Source organism: Ascaphus truei, chromosome 3 (assembly GCF_040206685.1).
Source record: "Ascaphus truei isolate aAscTru1 chromosome 3, aAscTru1.hap1, whole genome shotgun sequence".
NCBI lineage: Eukaryota > Metazoa > Chordata > Amphibia > Anura > Ascaphidae > Ascaphus > Ascaphus truei.
Window position 1 is genome coordinate 321,482,904 of NC_134485.1, and position 26,163 is coordinate 321,509,066.

A 26,163-nucleotide genomic window follows, 5' to 3' on the forward strand; every position below is an offset into this window, starting at 1 on the left:
ATATTCGTCATCAAAGGGAGCGGTCTTTTCTGTTCGTGCCGAGTTCAGGCACCCCCACCATTCTTGGGGTGTTTTGTGGGTGTAACTCGGTTCGGGTTCCCCGTAAGAGATGTCTTCCTCTTTATTGGACTGGAAGGGCCACTCTTCCGTGGGGTAGGGTTCATTACAGGAACGCTGCATCTTGTCCTTCATTTTTAGGCTATCAGGTGTAATTTTCTTCCTGACCTCAGGAGGCGCTATTGCAGCTGTTGCCACTGTATTTGCTAGAACCCCCAATTGTGGTAGTCCTACAGGTGGGCATATTTTGCGTGTTGAGGTCGTAGCTCTCACAGGCATCTCTGTAGAATTTTTCTTTCTTGGATAAGTTTTACAATATCAGCAGTACTGTGCATGCATTTTCTCTCATCAGGTATACACAATGTGCAGTTGCTAGGTAAAAAAAAGTCTATTTGCTTTACACCATTTACTTGCTAGGTGAAATCCCTCCGCTTCAGCAACAGAATTTGGTTTTCTTTCTGAGTTCAGTAATTTTCAGTCTCATCTTTGGGTATTATGGCATTCACACTTCACCCTTTGGGTGTCTGTTTTGCTCCCAAGATATATATAGGCAGACTTTTTTACTTGCAGAAAAAAAACATTCTTTGCAGTGGACTATTTCTTTCATTCCCGGCAGGGTGACTCAACACTCAGCAATTGGCTTTGAAATACTTTTTACACAGTTCAGCAATCCCTTTTTCCCCTATAGGGCAATTTTAACACTCAGCATTTGTTTGCTAAAAAATCCCCTGCTTCAGCACAGTCTTGTATCAATTTTCACACTTTTCTGCATATACTCCATTCACATCTGGTAGCCCTATGCGGTGTGGCAACCTTTATTTGCAAAATCAGTACCACTCATGGGTCACCATCTGTATTATAATAATAATAATAATAATAGCATGTTTTTGTATAGCGCTGCTAGTTATACGTAGCGCTTTACAGAGACATTTTTGCAGGCACAGGTCCCTGCCCTGTGGAACTTACAATCTATGTTTTTTGGTGCCTGAGGCACAGGGAGATAAAGTGACTTGCCCAAGGTCACAAGGAGCCGACACCGGGAATTGAACCAGACTCCCCTGCTTCAAATTCTCAGTGCTAGTCAGTGTCTTTTACTCACTGAGCCACTCCCTCTCCCTGCTATTCACTGCTTCAGCGAAACTTTTGAAAACAACAAACACCTATCCCTTTTTAAGGGCTGACTCACTTCTTGAACCCTGACTATAGCTGTAAGGCAAAACCCCTATTTCAATGACCATATTACACTTTGTGATAGGCAAATAAGGTTTAGCTGCTTCAGCAGTCTCTCTCCTCTTGGGATTGAGGAAAAGAGTCCATCTGTGGTTTTGTAAGTTTCAGTGCAGTGTAAGTTTCAGTGGTGTGTATCACTTTAACTCTGATCTCTGCTGCATGAGTTTTTTTTTTTGTTTTTTTTTAAGTTGCTCAGACTGTTTTTAGGCATAAAGCATAAAAAAAAAATTCACATAAAAATCTCCCGTCCTTTTTAACTTCAAAGACACCTCTCGTCCCACTTCGGACAGCATATGTAGACAGACGTTCACAGAGGTACACAATTGGAGACTTTATAAGGTGAAATTATAACGAGGCTTTATTGTGCCTTTTCCTTAACATTAGGAAACCATCCAAACAAGGGGGAAACAAAGCTTCTATTCACTTGGGAGTATTTCTAGTGAAATACCATGCAATCCACAACTCCCTTAGTTAAGCATGTCTCCCAGCCCCAAAACATATAGCATGAAATAAGCAGATATAAGAAGTCTCTTAAGAATGAAAGTCTTATCTGTTCCTTGGAGGGAAAATCTTCTCTGGTTCAGCTCCCTTCCCTCAGGGTGTGTCAGCATTCAGGTTTAGAAGTTTTCCCTGTGTCTTGTAAGCAGCTCTGCTGTTCTGGCCGGGCTCAAGACTGTGGTGAGAGTCAAAGACAATCTCTGCTCTCTCTCCCAAGTTCAGCTTAGGTATGAGCTAAGGAGACACACTTCCTGTCTCACCAGACAGGCTTTTGTAAGCAATCTAAATCAGGCAGGTGGTGTTTATTAATTGACTACCAGCAGTTAACCACCACACTGCTAGATTAAAGGCACATTACTTGAACAGGGATTACTCCCTTGTTACACGGACCATAAGAATTTATTATATATATTGAGTGTGCCCATCGCCTTGACTCCCGTCAGGCTCGCTGGGCATTGTTCTTTTCCAGATTCAACTATATCATTTCCTACATTCCTGGTACTAAGAATCTAAAGGCTGACGTCTTATCCCATCAATTCGTCATTGAAGACAAATCCGAATACATTCCTAAGACCATCCTTCCTGCCAAATATGTCATTTCAGCTAACTCTTTTGATGTGCTGGACAAGGTCTTGGAGACTCAGACGCTCATTCCTGAGGGTATGGAAGTGCCGGAGGGTTGTTTGTATGCTGCACCTCAATTTCACCAGAAAATCCTTGAGTGGGGTCATTCCTCTAAGTCAGACGGTCACCCAGGTACAAAGAGAACTTCCGATTTGATCAGGCGCACTTTTTGGTGGCCTAATATGTCTAAGGATATCAAGGAATTCATCAACTCCTGTTTCATCTGTGCTCTAAATAAGTCCACTCGCAACACGCCGTCTGGTCTGCTTCGTCCCTTAACTATTCCGGACCGACCTTGGACCCACCTCTCAATGGACTTTATTTTTGAGCTTCCTGTTTCTTGTGGGATGAATGCTATTCTCGTTATTGTGGATATGTTTTCCAAACAGGCCCATTTCATTCCTCTCTTCCTATCTCTGCCACCATGGCAGATATTTATATCAAGGAAATACTTAGTATTCATGGAGTCCCACTCTCTATAGTGTCCGATCGGGGGTCACAATTCGTCTTGAAATTTTGGCGTGCCTTCGTTCAAAGGTTGGAGATCTCTCTTCTTTTTTCTTCTGGGTATCATCCCAAACCAACGGACAGACCGAAAGAACAAACCAGTCACTAGAGCAATACCTGCGATTCTTTATTTCTGATGCACAGGATAACTGGGTAAAACTACTCCCATGGGCTGAATTCAATCAGAAATTAGTCTACTCAGGAATCACCGTTTTTTTTTTATTATAAATTACGGATTTCATCCAGCATGTCTTCACATCTCTTCCAATCCTTCTGGAGTTCCAGCAGCAGATTCCAGGGTTAACTCGCTCCAAAATTCTTGGAAGAGGATTCAGAAGACTCTGCAGGAGGCAGTACTCAAACAAAAGACACAGGCGGATCGCCATCGCCGTGACGCACCCAAGTTTAGCCAGGAGACAAAGTGTGGCTTTCTTCTAAGAACATAAGATTGAAGACACCTACATTGAAACTGGCTCCAAGATTCTTGGGCCCATTCACCATTCTCAAACAGGTCAATCCTGTGGCGTACCGCTTACAACTGCCCCAATCTATGAGAATCCCGGCGGTCTTTCACGTCTCGTTGTTAAAACCTGTTGTTCGAAGTTCTCAGTTTCCTGACATCTCACCTAAACCTCTACCTGTCATCGTACAGGGTCAAGAAGAATTTGAAATTCAATCCATAATCGATTCCAGATACTCCAGAGGTGATGTTCAATTCCTCGTACACTGGAAAGGCTATGAACCAGAAGAATGCTCATGGATACCTCTTCGTCAGATCCATGCTCCCGGCTTGTTAAAGCGATTCCACGCCAGGTTTCCGCACAAGCCTTATGGGAATCGTCCTGAGGCCGATCCTAAAGGGGGGGTTACTGTAAGGAATCGGGGAACACGTCCTTTGCAACGTGTTCCCTCCTTACCTGTATTACCTCAGACCTCCGATCTGAGACCATCCGTTGTGCTTTGCCCCATGTCCTGTGTTTTCTTGCAGTTAAACCTTCGTGTACCGACCCGGCTTGTCTTTGGAATCTCTCTGGCTTTTGACCCCTGCTTACCCTTGACTCTGCTGATCTCTCCAACCCAGACCACGGCTATACGAACATCTACTATTCTGATCTCTCCAACCCCAGACCACGGCTAACAGACTTTGACTATTCTGAACTCTATACTCCAAGATCTCGGCAAGTATCGGCTAACCCACTCTCCAACCCAGACCCGGCTACGTTTGACAATCCGCCTGCCAGGCACGCTTCCGCTGCTGTGGGTGCGTGGTTTGCTACTTCCCCACCTCAGTACCGGGGTCATGTCTTGCTCGTGGGCAGCGCAAGCGTTACTGTGGCTAAATAAACAGGTAGGGGAGGAAATGGAAAAGAAGACGCATGCATTTTTACATTCTTTAAGTCAGAAGGGACGGAGGCATCATATCAGAATTATAAGGAATGTAACAAAAATTGCAAAAGGGCAATCAAATGAGCAAAATGGTTAATGAAAAAAGGATTGCATTAGAAAGTAAGATCAACCCTAAAAAGTTCTTTAAGTACCTTAATAACAAAAAAACGAGAAAAGAAAATATAGGACCCTTTCAGTGTGAGATGGGTAGGCAAATTATTGGAGATAAGGGAAAAGCTGAGGTATTAAACAAATTCTTTGCCTCTGTGTTTACCAGGGAAGAATCAATTTCAATAGTAGTGCCGCAGGAGGAAGCCACAACCTCCATATTAATGAACAATTGGTTGACTGAGGAAGAAGCTCATAGGCAGCTTGAAAAAACTAAATCTCGCCCGAACATCATAAAATATGGGGTATATCCTGTGGATTCATGTTGGGTGCAATTATATGCGTGTACCAGAGCTTCAACATGCTTACTCCATTCGGTCTTTTGTGCACGCTTTAGAGTGTCTAGCATATCAAGCAGTGTTCGATTGAACCTTTCGGGCAGGGCATCTCCTTCAGGATGATATGGAGTGATCCTAGACTTCTGGATGTTGAGTAATTTAAGCAGTCTCTGCCTTGGTTGGCGTGAATCCGATAAGGTAGGCCGTAATGAATTAAGTATTTCTCCCACAGCACTTTGGCAACTGTGAGAGCCTTCTGGTTCTTGGTCGGGAATGCTTCAGAGTAGCGAGTGTAGTGGTCTGTCACCCCAGGTCTGGATCTCAGCAGCGCCTCCAAATGTAGCCCCCTTTCCCCCTGTGTCAGGGCGACTATGTGTGCTGCTATACCTGTGTGGCAAACAGGAGGCCTGATCCTCCGCCACTGGGGAGGTTGGGGTGTATGTATATCTACTAAACAGCACCTCCACCTGAGAAGGATCCTCACATAGTAGGATAACCCCTCCCAAGACAATATGCCCAGTAATACACACACAAAGTATGGGAAACAGTATTTACTGGGAGGTAATAAACAATGACATCAATAGGAACAGCAATAGACAGATATATGTGTAACCAGGTCCCCTCCGGTCCCCCCGGTTTTCTGTGTTCCCCCCCCTTGCCTTCTCTGCTGCGGGTGGTGCTGCGGGCGGTTGTGGCGGGCGACGGGCTTGCCGGAGGCTCCAGCGGCTCCCTCTGCAGGGCGCCGCCATCTTTAAGGTATGCGACGCTGCGTAGTGGGCGGCCCTTACAAAGTTTGCGCATGCGCACAAGGAGTCGCGGCGGCCATGATAGTCACGCATGCGCAGTACGCTAGGCGCATGCGGCGGCTGTTAGAGATAGGCTCCGCAGGGACTACAAGCCCATAATGCATAGGGGCATGAACACACATGACCACACTCAGCCAATAGGGCTGCAATGACCTCCTGCTGCAGAGAGAGATACATTTCGCGCGCTGGGGATCACAGGGCAGTCGGAGCTGGGACACAGAGAGGTGAGGGTGTATGTGTGCATGGGTCAGTGACCCCTTTACTAGGCCAGAATACCCCCAATAGGCCCCGACTCCCTTGGGTAGCTTGTGGTTGCTGCAGGGACAGGCCCATAGATAGGGGCACTGCCCTGTAGAACCAGGTTGAGGGACACAGACAAGACAAAGCTGTATCCTGATTACAGGTGGTCTGGGACCAGACACCTGCATCAAAGATGTCGAGTAACCGGATATTAGGGAGCGCAGGTATATATAGAAGAGAACAAACACAAGCATATAGTGCAAATATAGGTAAGGAGAAATCCCAGCCAGGGGAAGAAGCGCCATGCATAGCTGCCGTGGAATCGTCGAAATACAAGCTGATGCTGCTGGGTCACTTAAAAATGCTTTATTGGGTCTTCAATGCATACAAAAATAGGTAAGTACCTCACGAAGGAGAACTCTGACGCGTTTCGTGCCCCTACGGCACTTTGTCAAAGAGTAGTCTCCTCCGTGAAAGTGTTGGAATTTGTAATCGCAGCCGCATAATGGCCCACCCAATTATTGGGAGTCAGGTCGGTCTATCATATGGTCCCCCCTGATTAACTAATTTATCCCTGGCATACACCCCGCAAATGAGCTTACATGGGATCATTCACTGGATGGAATATCGTGGACTTTATAAGCATATGATTTATCAGTGATTGCTGCTTGTATCATTTTTCTCTGAAGCTCTACTGTGGGAGATTTCTTCCATTCTTCTATTTCCCTATAGTGCAAATATGTCTGTTCAAGTGCTTGGTATCTAGATCAATATAGCCCAATGAGATTTGTACTTACAAATTTCTCAATGGACACATATATGTAAAGGTATTTTTGCTTGGTGATTAGTACAAAAATATTGGGGTAGAGGCCCCCAATCAGCCAGTGCTACAGAGCTTGATATAAACCCACTGAAAAAAATGATGTGTCATATTGCATTTAAACCGGATCACATGGTGTGATGATGCATGCTTGAGGCTGTAGGCATTAACCCCTAGATGGCATAAGGTCTAGCAGAGATATGCAGAGTTGTAAGGGGGAAGTCCTGAAACCCCCCCAAGACCTCTCCAGTCTCTCTGAACTATATAAACCTATATGCCGGGGGCAGCTCTCATGGGGCAGCAAATGTACTCACATATGAAGACCAGTTCTGTGTGCTCCTCGGCTGATGTTGTGGACAATGTAGAAGGCACCTGTTCCGGTGAGGAGAGACGAATCAGCAGGCACCACGATGCATGAAGAAAAAATGCTGAGGCTGGACTGTGCTGTATACGAAATCCTTTATTGTAGCATGGATAAAAAGAGGAGGGGAAGCATGCCCCTGCACCTCGAGGTGCAGGGGCATGCTTCCCCTCCTCTTTTTATCCATGCTACAATAAAGGATTTCGTATACAGCACAGTTCAGCCTCAGCATTTTTTCTTCATGCATCGTGGTGCCCGCTGATTTGCCTCTCCTCACCGGAACAGGTGCCTTCTACTTGGTGATTAGTAGTTAACATCCAAATCACACATAGATGTATGTGGTGGGACCTTAGCAGGATGAAACAAAAACACAGAACATAGCGCAGACTGTTCAAACCTTATCTATTAAAACCAATATAAAAAATGCACTCACATTTGGTAAATGCAATCAAGCAAATTGGAATAATGTTATCCCCGCCAACTGTGTGTCCACTTCCGCGACCTGAATGGCATGCGACACCCGTCCCTACGAGGCTGAGATGGGATTCCTCTGAGTAGCTGGAAGGAAAGCCGTCGATCAGCTGACGACTCTGTGTGCGTCCTCCACTTGCGTCACTCGGGACCCTTACGTCTCGCGTCTCTCATCTCTAACCACCCTTGGACGGTAACGGAAGCGTCGTAAACATGGCTAACTCCTAAAACCCTTGATGCAACTATCACAATTCAAGGATACTCCATTTCTAGGAAAGACAGGTCAAAGAGAGGAGATGGGGTGTTACTTTCCCAAGCCCACCCTCTTTTGAAACCCAAGTTGGCAAAATGTGCCTCCCCTTCTCTAAACCTATTCTTATTGCTGGCATCTACTGCCCCCTTAAATCCCCACGACAATCCCTGACTGATATCACTCAGCGATATAACTCTGTGCCCAGGATATACATAAAAACAAGAGGTAACTCACAGTGTATTACTTCCTGGTAAATCATTTTTTAAATAAATATATTTTGCTACGTCTACTTTAAAGCTGCAGTTCAAGCTCCGTTTTTTTTGGTTTTTTTTAGTATTTTTTTTTTACTTCAATAGTTTCATGTGGGCAATCTCTACTTACCTAAAGAACTGCATAGCTGCCGGTCAATTCGTTCTCCGTCTATTGATCGGCGAAGTTTGGCGACATCTTTAGATCTGGGGAATGCAAATGGTTGCTATAGTAACAAGCATGCTTGTTAAAATAGAATACAAGAAAATTGGTCTTTCAAAGTTGTTGTTTTTTAAAACAGAAAATGCTAAAAGTATTTTTTCTTACTACAGAACTGATTTATTAAAATAAACACACATGCAGGATATTACTTGAACTGCAGCTTTAAGGTATGAAAAGCGTATTGCTATTATGGCACCTCTATTACTGCAGTAACGCGCTATGTACATGGATGGCGCTGTATAAATAAAGATATACATGTTAAATAGCTATACTATTAAATAGCTATTTCCCATTTCAATGTTAATATATAGGGGCGCTGTGATGAAGCTCCTGCAGTGACCTAGATTGGCCGGTAAGGGCGCTATGATAAATTGCCTGCGGTGATCTACTTTGGCCGATAGGGGCGCTTGTCACGAGGCTCCTGTAGAGTCGACGAACGTGAGGGCGCTGGGGTGCATTGTATCGACCACCACCCTTCAGCGGAGGCTTGGAATTTTAACGACGGTGATTGGCTAGCCCGTAGCGGAGTGACGATCTCGGTAACCAATGGCCATTTGATTCATAGCAGTGTTTACTAGTTCTCACGCTGACATTTTGCAGCTTCGTTTCTGCAGCTAATCAGAGTGCGGGGGCGGGGCTCCGCGCGCTGTGTCTGGTGGTGTGACACGTACGGCGGAAGCGGAGGGACAAACCGAAAGGAAGCGACGGGGAACAAGGTAAGAAGCGGCGGAGGCTCACAAAGCAACACAAACAGGATTACACTACACAACAACACAAACAGAATGACACAATCATAAGGTACAGCGACGCACAGCATCAAAAACACACAATACCGAGGTGCAGTGACACACAACGGTGAGGCAGTAACACAAACACACAATACCGAGGTGCAGTGACACATAACGGTGAGGCAGTAACACAAACACACAATACCGAGGTGCAGTGACACACAACGGTGAGGCAGTAACACAAACACACAATACCGAGGTGCAGTGACACACAACGGTGAGGCAGTAACACAAACACACAATACCGAGGTGCAGTGACACATAACGGTGAGGCAGTAACACAAATACATCGTCCAGGGCCACAATACCGAGACACAAAGCCACACTGTCACAAGACTGCACCACATCAACACTAGAGCAGTGTCCATGCTGGCAACACACACACACACACACACACACACACACCCGGGGCTGTGATGTACATAGCAACCAATCTGTTGCAAACACTGATACAGACTGCTGATCTATGTAGCCAGGCATATGGCACACCGCACGGAGCTGCAGCCGTTGGTTACACACAGACATTGCACAGAGGTGAGGAGACACGGTGCTTGGGCACCTTTGTCTTCGAGCTGTGCTCGGTAACTTTAAGTTTGCAGATGATTAACCTGCAGGTTTCATAATGCCCAGAAGTGACACCACTACATTGCAACACACGAGTGACATCGCTGAAATTGCTACACCGCTGTAAGCAAGGATCTGTGGGTGTTAACACAACCCTCCCACGGTTACCTGTTGCCAATGTGACATGTATAGTCCACAAAAAGCCCTATCTAATTGTACAGGCCATGAATAGCAGGGTGAAGGTTCAAGTTGCTGTGTGAGTATGATGTCATAATTGCAGTGTTGTGACATCATGTCTAGGCATTCCTTGAGCACAAGGGAGGTGATGTAAGTCTGTCTTGAGCATGGCTTTCATCCTGTGATCCTCAGCTGCTTTGGGTAACGAGGTGGGGGCTGAGGGGGTCCTTTTTAAAGCGTAATGAAAAGCGCTATTCTCAATATGACTGCAGATTGGGTTTGGGGTTCCTCCATGGACACGATGTCGTAATTTATATTACAAGGTGAAGAACTTTTCAGCGAGATATTGGTGTGGGTTAGAACAGGGCTGCTCAAGCCTCCCCCCTTCCCCCCCCCCCAAAAAAACAGGTCAGGTTTTCAAGATATCCCAGCTCCAGCACGGGTGGCTCAACTGAAGCTGGAATATCCTGAAAACCTGACCTGTTTCGGGGGGGCTTCAGGACTGGAGTTGAGCACCCCTGGGTTGGAATACAGTGGGTGGAGATTGACACACTGCACCCAGCGACACTGATTTTTGCGTATTTTATTTCCTTTGCACTGTGGGTGGGAGGACACTTATGGAAACGCGGCATAATCAGTGTTGGGTGTGGATTTTGGACAAGGGCAGGGGTCAAACGGCTTCAACCCCATGAGTGTCAGAGGCTAGCAACGCACTGCAAAGCCCCTCTGGCAATCAGGGGGTTAATTAACTCTTTTACAAAGCCAGTCATTAGTGCATTGCTTATTTAGCAGCTGTTTTAGCTGGTAATGACGCACACGCTGCTTTTTATATCCTTTTAATTGTTATCAAATGTGTGGGTTGTTAATGTTGTCGGCCATTTCAAAGCTTTATTTATTTTTTTGTTAAAATGTACTTTGTGATTCTATAGCTTCCACTTTCTAATTTTATTAAATAATTAATTTGATCTGCCAACAAATACCACTTGTGAGCACATTCACATGTCTTAGCACAGGTCTGCAACCCTGTCTTTCCTCCATTATCTCGCAGCATACAGCGCTTCCACTGCAGCCAGGGATTCTGTGTTTTATTTGCCAAGAATTTAAGGGCACGTTTTTAAATCGGTCAAGTTTACAGCGCGTGACCACCTCCCTTGCAATTTTCCAGTTGTGGTCTGTGGGATTTGTGCAGACAAAGGGATCTGATCCCAGCTTCCTAGCATGAATGTTTTAGTAATTGAGTGCAAAGAGCTCTCACCCCTCAGGATTGTCACGCTCTCTTGTACAGTATGTACACTTTCTTTTCTCTTTGCACTTTGACCAATAATTGTTAAACAAATTTTTTTTGGTGCATTTTCAGAGTAATTCTCATTGGGACAGAGTTAACAAAAAATCTTTTCTGTATAGTGTTTGGATGTGTAGGTGACTTGTTGTGTGGTGTATGTACTTGCTTTATTTAGTTCATGCATGCATGTATATTTTTCTATAGTGCCCTCTATTTAATTGGCGCTTTAAAAAGACAATGCAGTACAGGGAATTATAATAAGTGCAACAAAGTCAGACTATAGGAAAGAAAATTCCTGCCCTGGAGAGCATACATTGTAAGGCTGCGGCCACGCTGCCGATCGCTCAGTTCAATTACATCCAATCAATATGGCCACGTCCCCCTCTCCTGCGCCTGCTCTCAAATGATTGAAGGACACCCGGCGCTCATGCTTGGAGAGTTGGTGACATCATCGCTCTCAAGCATGAGCGCACTCGGCGGCAGCGGGGACTTAGCCTTAAAGAGACAGCAGGTGAGGGGATAAGTGCAGTAGATGGCAGTGCTTGGCCACAGTGGTTGGTAGGAGGGACAGTAACCTGAGTCCAGGCTATTGGGATGCTTAATTTAAGGAGGTGGGTTTTCAGGTTTGTCTTGAAGGTGGGGAGAGAAGGTACTTGGTGTAAACTATGTGAGGGAGTTCCACAGGTAAGGGCAGTGAGGAAAAAGGGTTTAAGGCAAGAGAGGTGAAAGTGGTAGAGAGGAGACGGCTATGGGTAGAGATCAGGGGCATAACAGGATGTACAGGTCCACGTGTGTCTGGAAATTCTTGCACAGGGTCTGCGCGGATCCTGTCTCCTTGTGGCGGTGGGACCTTTAGCATGATCCTTCTTATAACACGCATACATATTTTATTTGCAGTACTTTCCAGCACATTAAGTGACAACAAAAGAAACTGAAGATTTTGGTTTCTCTTTTACTTTTGATGTCTTAAAACTTTCCATTTGTGGAAGAAAAGCCCTCAAAATCTCAACAGAAGATGCTGATCACTCACACAGTGGGACTTGCGGTATGGTGGGAGTAGCGCAGTACTGCTTACTTACAAATGTAAAACTCAATTATTTAAAAAAAAAAAGTTTTGTAAAACCTCTCCACCTTGTTATTTTTACATTTCGAGCTATTACTAAATTCTTTCAAAAATAGTGTCCAGGTTTGCCCCAATGAAGTACATTGTAACTTTAGAGTTGTAGGACAGGACAGTAAACAGAAGCGGTCATTTTTCTAGTGACTGGGTATGATATTTGCATATTTGTTATCAGATGTAGTTTGCATCAGGATCTGGGCTGTTGTCAACCACATGTGCAGTCATTTTTGTATTTCTCATAGTAGGTTTAACTATTTGTGATTCATAGTCCTGGTGTTGGAAATATGGAATATGGTCATTTTTCTCCAGTGGTACGTTTCCACAACTGTGCACCTTCCTTCTTCTTCTGAAGAGATTAATAGCAATGTTTGTGATCAGAAGAGGTCGTTTCTAATGGGCAGGTTGCTGATCCTGAAGGACCCTCCCTTGAGCATATGGTCTCTTATGTCACTTACTGATCCTATTAGGTTGGGTTAGAACAAAACAGAAAAACAATAATATGGCAGCTCAAGTATGTGGTTATTTGAGTTTCTCTATGCAGAAGTGTTTTTTGGGAGTTGTACAAAGTGTAGTTTCAGTTTACTAGGATGCACTATAGGACATTTCTGATCTTGATTTATTTTGTATCTCTCTCTCACGTCTGATATACACATTTATGAATGGTTCTGCATGTACGCAGTTAAACTTCTTGAATCCTCATTGGCCTCAAATAAATCGTAGGTGTGGGATTAATTTGAAGTGAGGACTAAATTGTTCATATAATGGCCAATAGATAATACAAGTACAGGTGCGATCTGTGATATAGAAAACGGTATTTGTGGTTGTTACCTTGTTAATAAGACTGTTTATGCTGTCTTCAAAGAACTTCTTTTTTTTTTTTGCGCCTTTTTGTTTGTTCCTTGTAATTTGAATTCTTCTCAACTGCTTGTCAGAGTTGAATCTTCATAGCCAAGGGCTCCTATTGATTGAAGAAGGACAAAGCCTTTTGTGATGCGTTCGATACATAAACAGGTTTTTGTATGCTCAAAATGTTATAGTAGGTGAGATACATTTTTAAATATCAATTTATCATTCCTAAACTATATATGTACAATCACTAGTGTTGCCAGGGGAAATCATTAGGCGTATTAATGCCGCGGGACACGCATGCTGTGCGCACTGGTGGGTGCTCTCTGTGGAGAGGACCCAAATCTGACTTCCTCGCAACAGCCTGCAATAATTGCACCATCTAGATCAAGAGGTCCCAGGGGCCACTCACGGAGTCCGTGAGTCACCCCAGAGAAGCTCAGAAACAATCATTGTATACGGGCAGCCTGAACAGAAAGGTGCGTGTTAGGGTTTCCCCAATTTAAACCCGCACTCGTTGGCTATGCATAGGCCACCCTTTCAGTATCTTTGTACTGTAGGCAATATATTTATTTTGGGGGTCATCTTGTATCTTTTTGGAGATTTGTTTTGAACCCCCCCCCCACTTTTTTTTTTTAACAGCTTGGAAGGGGGATGTACTGAGAAATAGAACTAGATGTAAGATATCTTTATTCTTTGTTGCTATCCATACCTATAACAAGTCTCTCCAGCAGCAAAGGGATTACAAATGTCAAGCGTGAATTCAGCTGAAATAGCCAGTGCCCTGATGGGTAATATTACACTGCTCTTCTGTAGCACACCAAACAGCTTACAGATGATTTGAGTGGGGTCCCGTGAGCACGATTGCTTGTAAGAGAGCAGGAATGGCATCTATACAATCATCCTCTCCTCTGTCTCTGCAGGTGTTCGTGCAGAGAGCTGACAACAGGCGCCCAGAGACTCTTCCACCATGGATTTTCTTGACCGGAATATCAACTTCAATGCTCTTCTCAAGTTCTCCCACATGTAAGGCTTTTGTTGTGGTACATCTGGTGCTTTTTTTGAAGTAGCACCGAGTGTCGCTCATGCAAGATCTACTGCCAAGGTCTCGTAGCTGCAGGTCTTTGATTATTCTGCGTGATGTGCGGGTCGGGTCCTTTTGCAGTCTTCACAGCTAATCCATAATAACGCCTCTCTTGTATTCTTTTCATGGGATATATAATAGCGACCGCAGTTTATGAAGAATCTTACTTGAAAATTGAACCGTGTGCGTGTAATGAAATATCTATTGCTACAAATGGCAACGCTTGATCACCCAGTATAATGCGGCATTTAAAAGGTTTAAAATCTTCTGTATGTGGTTTTTGTTAAAAGATTGCAGAGCCAACTAGAGCTGACCCTCTTCTGTTACGTTGTATTACTACATTTTGAGTGAGAATTCACAGGCATCTCTAGTTCTAAAATGCCTGCGTATCCCACCACAAAAGTAATGGGGAAGTGCTTCTTGAGCATAATATGGCAATTTATTTGATTTGTCTGTGTTTAGAAACATAAGTACACTAGAAGGGTGGGCAATGTAACTTATTAGTGGCCTATAAACCAGCGTCTCCTGTATACTGCATTACATTTTGTTTGTTTCAATTTGAAATGTTTGTTCCTGGTATATATTTGGTTTGCTAGCTGCTAATTTACTGTAGCATTGTGGAGTTGAAATGATATGGTCCATGCTCGGTATATATTTGTTGGGGTTTGACTATAAGCAGCGCAAGTCGTGGTCCATGTGCCCGTTGTGGGAGCGGTGGATCAGTTCTGTGCATACCGTGCAATGTCACCGCCGCATGCCGGTCATTCAACTCCGCGTCACACTCGGGACTGCTTCTAATCATTGTTTTTATCCATTTATACCACAGAGCTCCTATGGGGGCACAGTATAAATATACAAGAGATGCTGACAAAAGCAATAATAATAATAGTACCAGGTATAAAAAAAAATAAACATTAGGAGAATGAAAATCCCTGTCCTAAAACACTAATTTAAATGTAAGCGATCCCAATTTTGAACCTTGGTGTAGGGCTCTAATGGATCATGACTACCTGGTCTGACCACAGGGAGACACAAAAGAATGACTAGTAAATATCATTGCGAGAGAGGGAAGGAGCGCTCCTGACTTTGCGATTATTTGCTGGCTGCAACGTTCCTGGTGGACCAAAGTAGACATGTTCTGGGAGGTCAAGTATGCTGGAAACAAACAGGGTGGATTCTGTTTCAGGTGAAAATATTGTGGCTGTTTTTTTTTTTTTTTCAGTTCCTCCTCCACACAGGAGCACCTGAAGAGGGTGTATTCCAGCTTTGCTATCTGCATGCTGGTGGCAGCTGCTGGCGCCTATGCAAATGTGGCCCTCAGAATCCTGCAGGTGAGCAACTCCAGCAGGGCCCCCTGATCCCTAAAACTTATAACGTGCAACATACTTATGTGAGAGAATGTCAAAAGAAAGGAAACTGGGCACACAAGTGACCGAAACATTGATAAATACAGGAGCAACAACTGGAGCCTTTAACGTGCAATATTTGTGAATTTCCCCAAAAGCTTGCACTTTATTCAATGTCCTTTTTCACTTCCCTAATGTTAACAGTATGTTTGTGGTGTTCTGGACCATTTGGCTAAGTAATGGTTAAGGGGAATGGGCCGGATACAGGACCTAGTCTTATGACTTCTGTGTTTCCCTCCGACAGGGCAGCTTCCTGGCCATTGCAGGCTCACTGGGCATGATGCTGTGGCTCATGTTTACCCCCCACAGCCAGGAGAATGAGAAGAAGCGCCTGGGAATCTTGGCTGGATTTGCCTTCTTCTCAGGTAAGACAGTTCTTACAGGGACAGTAAGAAACAGTTTTCCTATCGGCATCACTCACAAGAAAACCTGATTCTTAAGAGATTGCAGTAGGTTTGCCACAGAAGCAGAACTAGAGAAAGGGAATATTTTTGGGGGCTCTCCAGTGGCTGCGCTGAACCAGACAAATTCTGCGACCTCATCCTAGGCAGTGTGTATTTGGGCCCCTTGAATTTGCAGGGTTTCTGTGCGTTGCACCTCTGTTTCTGCATCACTTGATGTGCTGATCTGTTGCATCGGATGATGTAAGTGACAGAAACGCTGCCGTCATGCCTGTGCCCTACACACACCAGAAAGGTACGAGCATTCATAGGAATGATGTAAAAGTAAGAGTGTTCTTTTTGGGATTGATTCGGTCACAGTGACATGTTTTCTTAATCTTCACGGATCCTTGAGGATCCAGGTGAGGTGGGAGGTTTTTCTCTGTAGATGGACGTGTCTTCCAAAAGCTCACGAGTCCCCAGGAGTGCCTCTCCGTTCTGGCATCTGAATATGAGGAAACATATACCATAAAGTGCTTCCGAAGCCCATCTGTATTGTAAAGTTGACGTCTCGTGTAGTAACAACTATTGTAATGCCATGGCTTCCATTTTAAAGACTGTTGCTTTTACTTTAAATATTTTTGGAAAATGTTGAACTGTAAAAGCACATTAACCATGATTTATATGATCACATTTAAGTATGCGATCAGGGTGAAAAGGGCAACATAATCTAATAATTATCCCCACCGGAAAGATCCAATTGCAGTGAACGTGGTCCTGTGCATATAGGATGATAGAAAATGCCATAGGGTGTCTCTGCCGCGCTATGTGCGGAGAGAGGACGATCATTGCACTGTGGGGCCTATGTATTAATGGTAGATTTGTGATGGATGTACCGAGCGAGGTACAGTACATGCACAGTGTAGTTCTTACTGTCTGTATAGTATGCTGTAGGGCCTGCTTGCACAGGCGAACATGTAGAGGAGTGATCCTATGGAGCCATAAGTTAAATGTAACTGATTTTAGAGCATTTTTAAAATATAAAAAGGACAAGTGTAAGTTATCAGTAATGTTTCCATGGAAATAACATGCTCTGGAGGATGGTTGCAGTCGTGATCCAAAATATTTCATGGTAAAACTGTTTGTTAGTCTACAATTAAATGATATATCCTAAATTATTATTATAATGTGTATTATTCCTTGGCTTATGACATCATCATAATTACTTTACAGAGACACATGCAAATGGGCAAAAATAAGTATCTGAGCATGAATTTTAGCAGGACCAAAGAGACTAAAAAACGGTCATCATACAAAAGGCACAAGTAAAGTCTGAAGCCAATTACATTAGTGAATTAGTTAAATGCATTTATTGTTGTCCTTTACATGGGATTGTCCCTGTAAAGGAGTTGCACTAGACATCTCCATCTAAAAATTGCATCTAATCTTAAACATGATTGCAGCTGCAAGCCAAACAAAATACATTGTTGGTAAATTAACACTTTATCTTTTCTGATGCCGTTCTTTCACCCCCAGGTGTTGGTTTGGGTCCTACTTTGGATTTATGCATCGCTATTAACCCTAGGTATGTATGTTCCACTGCGTGCACCCTACCACTTGGTGCTTTCTTGTCTTATTTCTGCTGTTCTCTAACGAGGCTCTAATATCTTCACATAGCATCATTCCCACGGCTTTCCTGGGCACAGCTGTGATCTTCACCTGTTTCTCGCTCAGTGCTCTGTACGCTCGGAGACGCAGCTTCCTGTTCCTGGGGGGTAAGTCGTTTCTGGCTCGTTATCATCATGCATGACTAGAACTTGTTTTCTGTGGATGTTATGGCTGCAGTAGTGACCGTGTCTATATGTACCCAGGAATTCTGATGTCTGGGCTGAGTCTGCTTCTCCTCTCTTCCTTGGTGAACATCTTCATCGGATCAGTTTTGTTTTTCAAGGTAAGTTCCTTTCCAAAGCAGTGTGCGCCTATAAATAGTAGAGATGGGTACATGGCTTGAAATGTGCATTGCAAAATGTCACGTTGCTGAAGTTTGATCATTTCTCCAGAATGTGTAATAATGGCAGGATTGTATAGTTCACATGACTTTACATTAACTTTTAATGCTTGGTGAATTTTGCACGTGTTAAAAAAAATAATAATGCCAAATTTCTTCTGGTATGTAAACTTCAGCAAACATGTTGCACGTCTCTAATAAATATGTATACATGGCAAGAAGTGAGGGAATGAAAGCGGGTAAAGTGGAAATTGATAGAATCCTCTGGCAACAGATCATTTTTTCTGGCCTGCAGGATCATAGGGTCTTTGAGCGGATGGAAATTGGTGTAGCTCAGGAAAAATATAAGCATTTAATTAAAACTTGCGGCTCTTGCAAAACGAGCTATCAAATAAGCTATTGTCTGGATGATAAATGGGATCTTCTTGCATTTTTGCATCGTTTTGCAAAATGGAATTGCGTTTACAAGTGTAATTTTTAATGCCAAAAAAAGTTCCCTTTTTTTTGTGTGTGGCAAAGACAACAATGGTTACCCAACTCCTGCAGTATGTTACTGTGAAGATTTAAAAGCGGTTATAGGCCAAGATTAATAATCTCAGATCATGCCTTAAACGGGCCTGTATTAGGGGGATTGTTACAGTAGTTGCCTCTGACTGAGCTGTATGTTCACCTGCAGGGAGATTTTTATTTGTAGGGGGAGGGTATTTCTTGCTGTGAAATCTCCTATCCCTATGTTCGGTGCTTGTGCATTAATGGGACACAGCACGATAACCTTTCCTTCTCTGTTTCAGATGCACATGTACATTGGGCTGCTGATCATGTGTGGCTTTGTCTTGTTCGACACTCAGCTTATCATAGAAAAAGCAGAACACGGAGACAAAGATTATATCTGGTGAGTACCAACAGCATCTCATTGCCTTCATTTCCTTTTTATTTAGGCTACAATACAACACTATGCACTTGGGCCACAGAAGTCCGGCAGTACAGTATATGTGATTAATAATACAGTACAGATAACAACCAAAGTTCTTATCATATGCAGCTCACATTGGGGGGAAATGCATCTTTAAAAGGTAGATTACTGCAGGCTATGGGTAATTTTTTTTAAAATAAAAGAACAAGCGTATGCGACTGGTATGCTGCTTAAACGCTGATAAGGTTCTTTGAGGTCAACTAATGTTGGTAAGAAGCTTAGCAGCAATATTATTTAGGTATTGGACTCTTTTTTAGGAATAAAATAAACCGTTCAAAAATTGGCTGAGAAGGGAAAAACGAGAGGAGGAAACACCATATCCTTGTGTACAGTATTGTGAAAAAGTATATTTGACAAATGAACTTGCGGGCAGGACTGCCCATTTCACACCCTCTTTTTGTAGACCCTGGAAGATGAATATGTTAAAATATTAGTACTGTAGTAATAAGTTCCTGGAGGGGGAACGAAAAAATGCATGTTTCCCAACTGTGAAAGTATTTTGTTGCAATTGACACATGAAAAAACCATAATAGGAACTACAGGCTCATGGGAGGTTTCTCAAGAAGCAAAGACAATGACAGGCCGAGAGGACCAAATCGTGCCTTCATTGCTGTGATTTCCATGGCTCTGTCATAATGGATGTACCGGTCACTCCTATAGTGAATGTGTAGTGGCTGCTGCAGTGACCAACCTGCCTCCTAGATCATATTGTGGAAATGACATTTTAGATTAGAGAGAGCCTGAGCTGTACCTGGTAATCTTTCTTGGATCAGAGGGAATGGGGGCTTGTATCAGGCAGTGGTTTTATATTGGTAATAGTACATGGTGCAAGTCTCGCCTGCAATTGCTTAGCAACAAGGACGCTGAACCACATCTGTATTCTGTTGCAGGCACTGTGTGGATCTTTTCCTGGATTTCATCACCATTTTCAGGAAACTCATGGTAATCCTGGCAATGAATGAGAAGGTATTTAATTTTTAATTCATTTTTAAAAAATTGGGGAGGGGGATTTTTCTTTCTTTTCTTTCTTTTCTTTCTTTTCTTTCTTTTCTTTTCTTTCTTTTCTTTCTCCAATGTAAAAAGTTACTAACCATGGGAAATATTTTCTGCCAGATCTGATGGTGGTTTATGGCAAATCAGAATGGTGATGTCGATATTAAAATATTGTTGCATAGAAGTTTGAGCCAATCCTACATTTTTTACCCTCATCCTTAATTAACCCTTTTGATGGCCGATGGGAGCAGAGTGCCAAGGCCCCCCGGTACATTGTGATCGCGGTGTCATTAATGATGCAAACAGATCGCGTTCTGTGCCCCTATCTCCCCTAGAAAAGGAGCAGAAAGCATATGAAACAGGCACTAGGTTAAGGATTAAAATAAATTAGTGTATCAATCCGCTGTGCAATAGGAGTCGGATTTCCAGCCATACTGGGGACTGTCTAAGATCATGCACAGCATGCCTCATGCCTCTTCTTAATCACTGGCATGGACCTGTCCTGCCTCAAAAACCAATTTATTCTGCGAGTGGTATTTATTTTATAAAATGCATTTTCTCACTCAGCCATTGTTCAGCTTAGAGTTGTCCAAAATATGAATTGACTTCTGCCTCGTGACCCCTAGAATGGCGTACACAAGCACACCATGTAATCACTGTGTCTCATACACTGCTCAAATCGCAAGCATTTTTCTCACACTGTTGCATTAACCTGTGTATCCATGTGCAAGTATGCTCTAAATCATTCTGTACAATGTACAGGAAGAATGTGATTAACTGTTAATATTACTACTTCTGCAGGAGAAGAAGAAAGAGAAGAAGTGAAGTTGACTGCTCCCATCTCCCTCCTGATATTGTTTGGGGTTTTCAAACCTTTCTTTTTGGTGGCTTTATGTCCTATGGTATAATGAAAAGCTTGGGAAATACTTGTCTCTTCTTTTTTTGTACTTTTTTTCTTCTGTTTATATGAGCTGCCCTTCTCCCCTCAAGCCCTAAGGTTTGCGGATCATTTCTTTTTAAAAAAAAATTTTTTTCCACGGGATTTTCAGTTTTGGCTTCACCTTCTGAACATGTCACTTTCTCGACATTTAAGGACCTTTTCTGATCGGATAACATCCTCCACCTTTTACCTAATGTAATATCTTTAGCACAGTCACTCAGGCTTTCTCTGGCAGTACACAGGGGTTCAACCACTTCAAAGTCCTCCCTGGCCGGCTGTACTTTTCTTACAAGCTGCACTTCCGGCAGGTAACTTCTCACTGGCACTACAGATGCATAAAAGTTATTGGACCCCCTCTTAAATTCAGGGATTAATCTTTGTATTCAAACTATTAATTGCAATAAGTCACTCATGACTCGTGCTCCTCAAGGAGACTCATTTCACAAGCACCTGTTGCTGAGCTAGTTATATGGTAACCAATTTTTACTTTAGCCAAAAGGTGCATAGCTAGTGGACTTGTTCATCCTCCCTCACCCCATCCAAACTTGAGATAAATGGACATGTGGGGCCCGACCCCCATGTTATCTGTGTGTGCCAGGCACAGAGAGAGTTGCGTAGACCTTGCTTGTAGGACCTGCAGTTCTATCCTTGCTTCCTGCCAAGTCTCGGCCTGTATTTGAGAACCGTGTTTACCCAACGATCAAGTTGCCATCCAGAGAAGGAAATAAAGCTGTTTAAGTACTGGTTAAATGTTAGAGCTAATGTTTCGTACACGCCAGCCCCTCTTGGCAGCATTTGTATCCTGACAGGACTCTTGCAACAAAGATCCAGAGAAGCAACCACCATCTGTGTGCTCATCGCTGATGTTAGAAGACCAGTCTCTCAGTTAAACCCCTGCACAAAAAAAGTATTCAAAAGCCTTCATTATAAGTAGATGTAGTTTTCATAGACAAATGTATTATCAGGTTACTTTTATTTTAGCTGCTGCTCTGCCGGAGCAGCCTGCAGTGCATTCTTGCAAAGGCTTCTGCAGCTTAGAAAAGTTGACACCAACCTCTGTATAGAGCACTGCCCCTGCCCAAAAAACTGCTCCGTTAATCAGATCCTTACCTTGGTTTAGTACTAAAACAATCCCATAGCCGCCATCTCTTCTGAAATAGCTTGAGCCATGAAGAGGAAGCGGTTGAGGTCTGAGGCTTTGTGCAGGAGGTCAGATTAAAGTGTTACTAGTTCCTGCTGTTCCCACCCCACCCCTGACCTTGCATGCTTTTAGGGATGCAGTAAGCTGCTTTAGAAACAGTGCCAATTATTACCTTGAGATAAATAAATCTATGTGAAAAAAATGTCTTAACAGGTTTTCATAATCACTTTATTTTATAGTGCAGTGATTTTCTGATTGCATATACAACTCCGACAGTGAGAATTTTGTTGATTTGAAATACTACGAAAGATGAATTAATTTGTACAAACAAAATAAACTCTTAACGTACTAAAATAAATTAAAATCCTTCAGACATTTGTGTGCTTTTTCTTTTTTTCCCACTTTCACCTTTTTTATTTATATATCTGCTTGTAATCGAACTGGATAGATGCTCAGATGAACACTTTAATGCATTGGTGGCCAACTCCAGTCCTCAAGGGCCACCAAAAGGCTTAGGTTCTCGGGATTTCCCTGCTTCGGCACAGGTGTCTGCCTTCAACTGTACCACCTGTGCTAAAGCAGGAATATCCTGCAAATCTGACCTGTTGGTGGCCCTTGAGGACTGTAGTTGTCCGTCCCTGCTTTAATGTATTGGTGACCCCCGGGTAGTTGCATACATGTAGTATGTCGCACTACGCGGTCTCGTTTATGTGTCTTTCGTGTGTGTGTGTGTTGCTAGATATGTATCAAGTGTTTTAAAAGTTGTGTTTTTTGTTTTGTTTTTACTTATATTTATAGCATGGTTTTTTTTTGAGGCTGCTATATAAATGTTTGATACATCCGTTATCAAAAAATACTGTAGATGTCCTGGTTGATGGAAGCACGGATGTTGTGACCAAAATATATAGAAACACACAATAGTGCACTATGTCTGGTTGCCAGAAAAAGTACATATGGATTCAGTGGGATTATACTCCCATATTCCCCGCCATCACAAGCCTATCCCAAAACTGTGGCAAATGATGGTATTTGTATGGCCCGTTGATAGTCTTAGAAGAAACGGACCTTGGAAAAGAGCAATAAAAGGACCCATAGAGCAGACTGTAGACACACTTTATCAATACAAAAACAATATGAAATTCAACACTCACATTTTGTCAAATGTAAAAGCATGGATTACACACATCTGAGGTGGATAGCAGTCTCCACCGCCTCCTCGGCTTCTCCCTGTGAAACTCCCGCACTTCTGGGTCGAATCCCCAGATGGTAAGAGACACTGCACCGCAATCCTCTCAGGAGATGGAAATGACGTGTTTCACCGCTGGCGGTTTCATCAGGAGTTACTAAACACCTCAGGTCTGTGTAATCCATGCTTTTACATTTGACACAATGTGAGTGTTGAATTTTATATTGTGTTTTTTTAATTAATAAAATGTGCCTGCACTATGGGTCCTTCTACTTCTCGTTGCCACGGTCCGTTTCTTCTAAGACTATCAACGGATCATACAAATACCATCATTTGCCACATGTTTGGGATAGGCTTGTGATAGTGGGAAATATGGGAGTATAATCCATATGTACTTTTTCTGGTAACCAGACAGTGCATTATTGTGTGTTTCTATATTTTTTGGTCACAACATCCGTGCTTACCTCAACCAGGACATCTACAGGTGCGACGACGAGTATTCTTAAACTTGCCTTGGAAAATATGGAGCAATCACCAACAAGATCCGGGTACATGCTGCAACATTTCAGTGACATTTCTGCAGAGACTGATGGCCCATCGGATTAACACAGCAGGGGTCCCTGGCAGTCCTATTCAGTTTGAACGGGACTGCTAGGGACCCCTGCTGTTAATCCGATGGGCCATTAGTCTGTCTGCAGAAATGTCACTGAAATGTTGCAGCATGTACCCGGGTCTTGTTGGTTGCCCCTAGAATACTCGTCGGCACTACAGTACATCAAGGGATTGAGAAAGCAATTCACAAGAAGGCTCTGAGCTGCAAACAACTGTTGTTTTTATTTTTAGCGCACGTTTCCCCCCCAACTTTTAAACACGTGTGTTGTACAGTATTTGATGTGATTAGGTGCTAATTTTCTTACAAGTCACGTTGTTTTGTCACCTATAGTGTCACTATTTGTACTTTTAAGGTCCTTGACTGGGACTTAATATTGCATGTATTGGGTATAGAGCGCCACTGGTAGCTATCGTTTTCTTTATCAAAAAATACATTATATAAATGGAGATACGAGTGAACATAATAGTACAGTGATTTACAGTCAGTTTGTTATGACATCCTTGTGTCACAACCCCCCTGCCAGTTGTTCTCACTTTTTTTATAAATAAACTTTAAAAAAATAAATGTCTTACCAGGAAATACATTGTTACCTCTCATTTTCAAGCATGTCCTGGGCACAGTTATGACAACAATACATGATTACATTAAATTAACAGAGGTTATGTTATTTACAGACATTTTATGGACAGTTAGAGATAACATATGTTATGGGCGTATGTAACAGTTACAGACAATTAAAATGTGAGACAGCTAAAGTCTTGAAAGAACTTGGACTGGTGGCGGCTTTGAGAGTCTGGTAGATTATTCCAGTTGTGAGGTGCACGGTAAGAGGAGGAGGAGCGGCCGGATTCCTTGTTGAGCCTTGGGACCATAAGCAGTCTTTTGGAGTTAGATCTAAGACCTGCGTGTGGTAGGGGTGATATAGATCTACAACATCAAAAATGTGATACACAAAAATGTTAAACTTGAATATATAATTCAAAAGAAACGGTAACCATGACATTTGAGTGTTTAAAAAATATATATATTAAAAATCTATAAAGGCAAGCTCCCATGCCCACCCCCCTACTTTAATGGACCAACACCAACAATTGATGTGCTCTACACTACAAGCCAAGGGCCTAGAGACAGCTTGGCCCATAAACGATAAATAGAGGGCTGTTGGTTTTGAATTTGGAGATCCAAATGCATTGGCCATGAGATTGCCCCTCCCACATAAATTATGAGGGATTCCAGTATTGCTTTGCACACCATGAAGTAAAACCTACTTCCTGCTGCACTATATCACACCCCAAGTAGTACTATGAGCAATGTAGCCAAACTGTCCACATGCTACATGCATTGCATGTGCACAAGGACTGGGCCATGGTTTTAGTAACGTGCAGAGAAAATAATTCCACTGCTACCAAGAATCCCCCTATTTGTATAAGTCAATGTGTTCCGTTTCCACGGCAAACTCTAGATTTGTCTTGTCGTTTATACCTTAACCCTTTTTCCGCAATAAGAGTGTTCATATATGTGTGCTGTGTGAACATTTGTATATACTTGACAAATCCTGAATCTGAACCTAGGAAGAAGAAACAAACCTCTTTATTATAATCAAACAAGCCACACACTTTTTATATAAAAAATATATATATGTAGCACCCTGTAAACAGCACAGGCTATACATATCTTCCTCCTACTGTGGTAAGTCCTGTTAGAGACAGGCACCAGTAGTGATCATGGGTTTCCCCCCCCCCTGCAAGCCTTGCCCTGAGTTATAGATGCAGGCACCTGACTCTGCTGCAGGCATGAGACAGATAGGAGGTCCTGCTGACATCATATGGGGTGGGGCTAAGCCTATTTAGCAGCCCATTCCTGTAAGTGACAGTTAGTCTAATCCGGAGTCTACGAGGGAGTGGACTCGAGTCTGTCCTGGGAGTGAGGAATATACCTAGCTCCGTCCTGGGAGCAAGCACGAGAGAGGACTCTGGCCTATGACAATTGGAGAACGAGCCGAGTTCAGGTGGACCAATGCCCCTCAACCCGATGATGGGGAGAATCCATCCCCCACCCAGAGGATACCCTCTGAGGTGGGCAGTGGGGTATTGAGACCCCAGCACAGTCCATCCTGTCGGAGGGCACACTTGGAGGGAAGGAGAGGAGTAAAGGCCTGTACAGAGTGGAGGGTCGTGCGAATTGGGGACATTGCTGTTGTTGTTGTTGTTGTGGCTGCTTGTCGCTACTACTGCCGGGCGCTGCTCGGACCAATAAAGAGAGACATTACCTTTTTACTAAAGACTGTTGTGTCTATTCTGGAGCATCCACCCTGGGACCAGGGGTCACTCTTCTATACGGGTCCTACCCCATACCCTGGGAAGGTATAGAGGATGGAGGCGCTGCACCACCACTGAAAGCATGGAGGCTACTACCCCAGAAGCCTGGTCCTGTTATCCCCCACACCACCGCGGGAGACTCAGGCCCTCCTGTTCCACGCAGGTACGCACCAC

General features: G+C 43.4%; 1 protein-coding gene across 2 annotated transcripts; it reads left to right on the plus strand.

Moving 5' to 3' along the window:
• The first annotated feature begins 8,730 nt into the window (after nt 1-8,730).
• Nucleotides 8,731-22,245, plus strand: TMBIM6 (transmembrane BAX inhibitor motif containing 6). Of its 2 annotated transcripts, none has more exons than XM_075591199.1 (10): nt 8,731-8,886; nt 13,871-13,973; nt 15,254-15,362; nt 15,682-15,802; nt 17,354-17,402; nt 17,495-17,592; nt 17,689-17,768; nt 18,617-18,717; nt 19,689-19,764; nt 20,593-22,245. In XM_075591199.1, the coding sequence occupies exons 2-10, from the start codon at nt 13,918-13,920 to the stop codon at nt 20,614-20,616; spliced, it is 714 nt and encodes a 237-aa protein (XP_075447314.1). In that variant the 5' UTR covers nt 8,731-8,886; nt 13,871-13,917; the 3' UTR covers nt 20,617-22,245. The 2 variants fall into 2 exon arrangements, with proteins under 2 accessions (XP_075447314.1, XP_075447315.1); XM_075591200.1 differs by lacking the exon at nt 8,731-8,886 and adding an exon at nt 9,894-10,022.
• Nucleotides 22,246-26,163: the final 3,918 nt, after the last annotated feature.

Coding starts and splice junctions, on each gene's coding strand:
- TMBIM6 (XM_075591199.1), top strand. CDS start 13,918: ATGGATTTTCTTGACCGGAATATCAACTTCAATGCTCTTCTCAAGTTC. Junction 17,403..17,494: donor TGCATCGCTATTAACCCTAG/GTATGTATGTTC, acceptor ATCTTCACATAG/CATCATTCCCACGGCTTTCC. Junction 19,765..20,592: donor TCCTGGCAATGAATGAGAAG/GTATTTAATTTT, acceptor CTACTTCTGCAG/GAGAAGAAGAAAGAGAAGAA.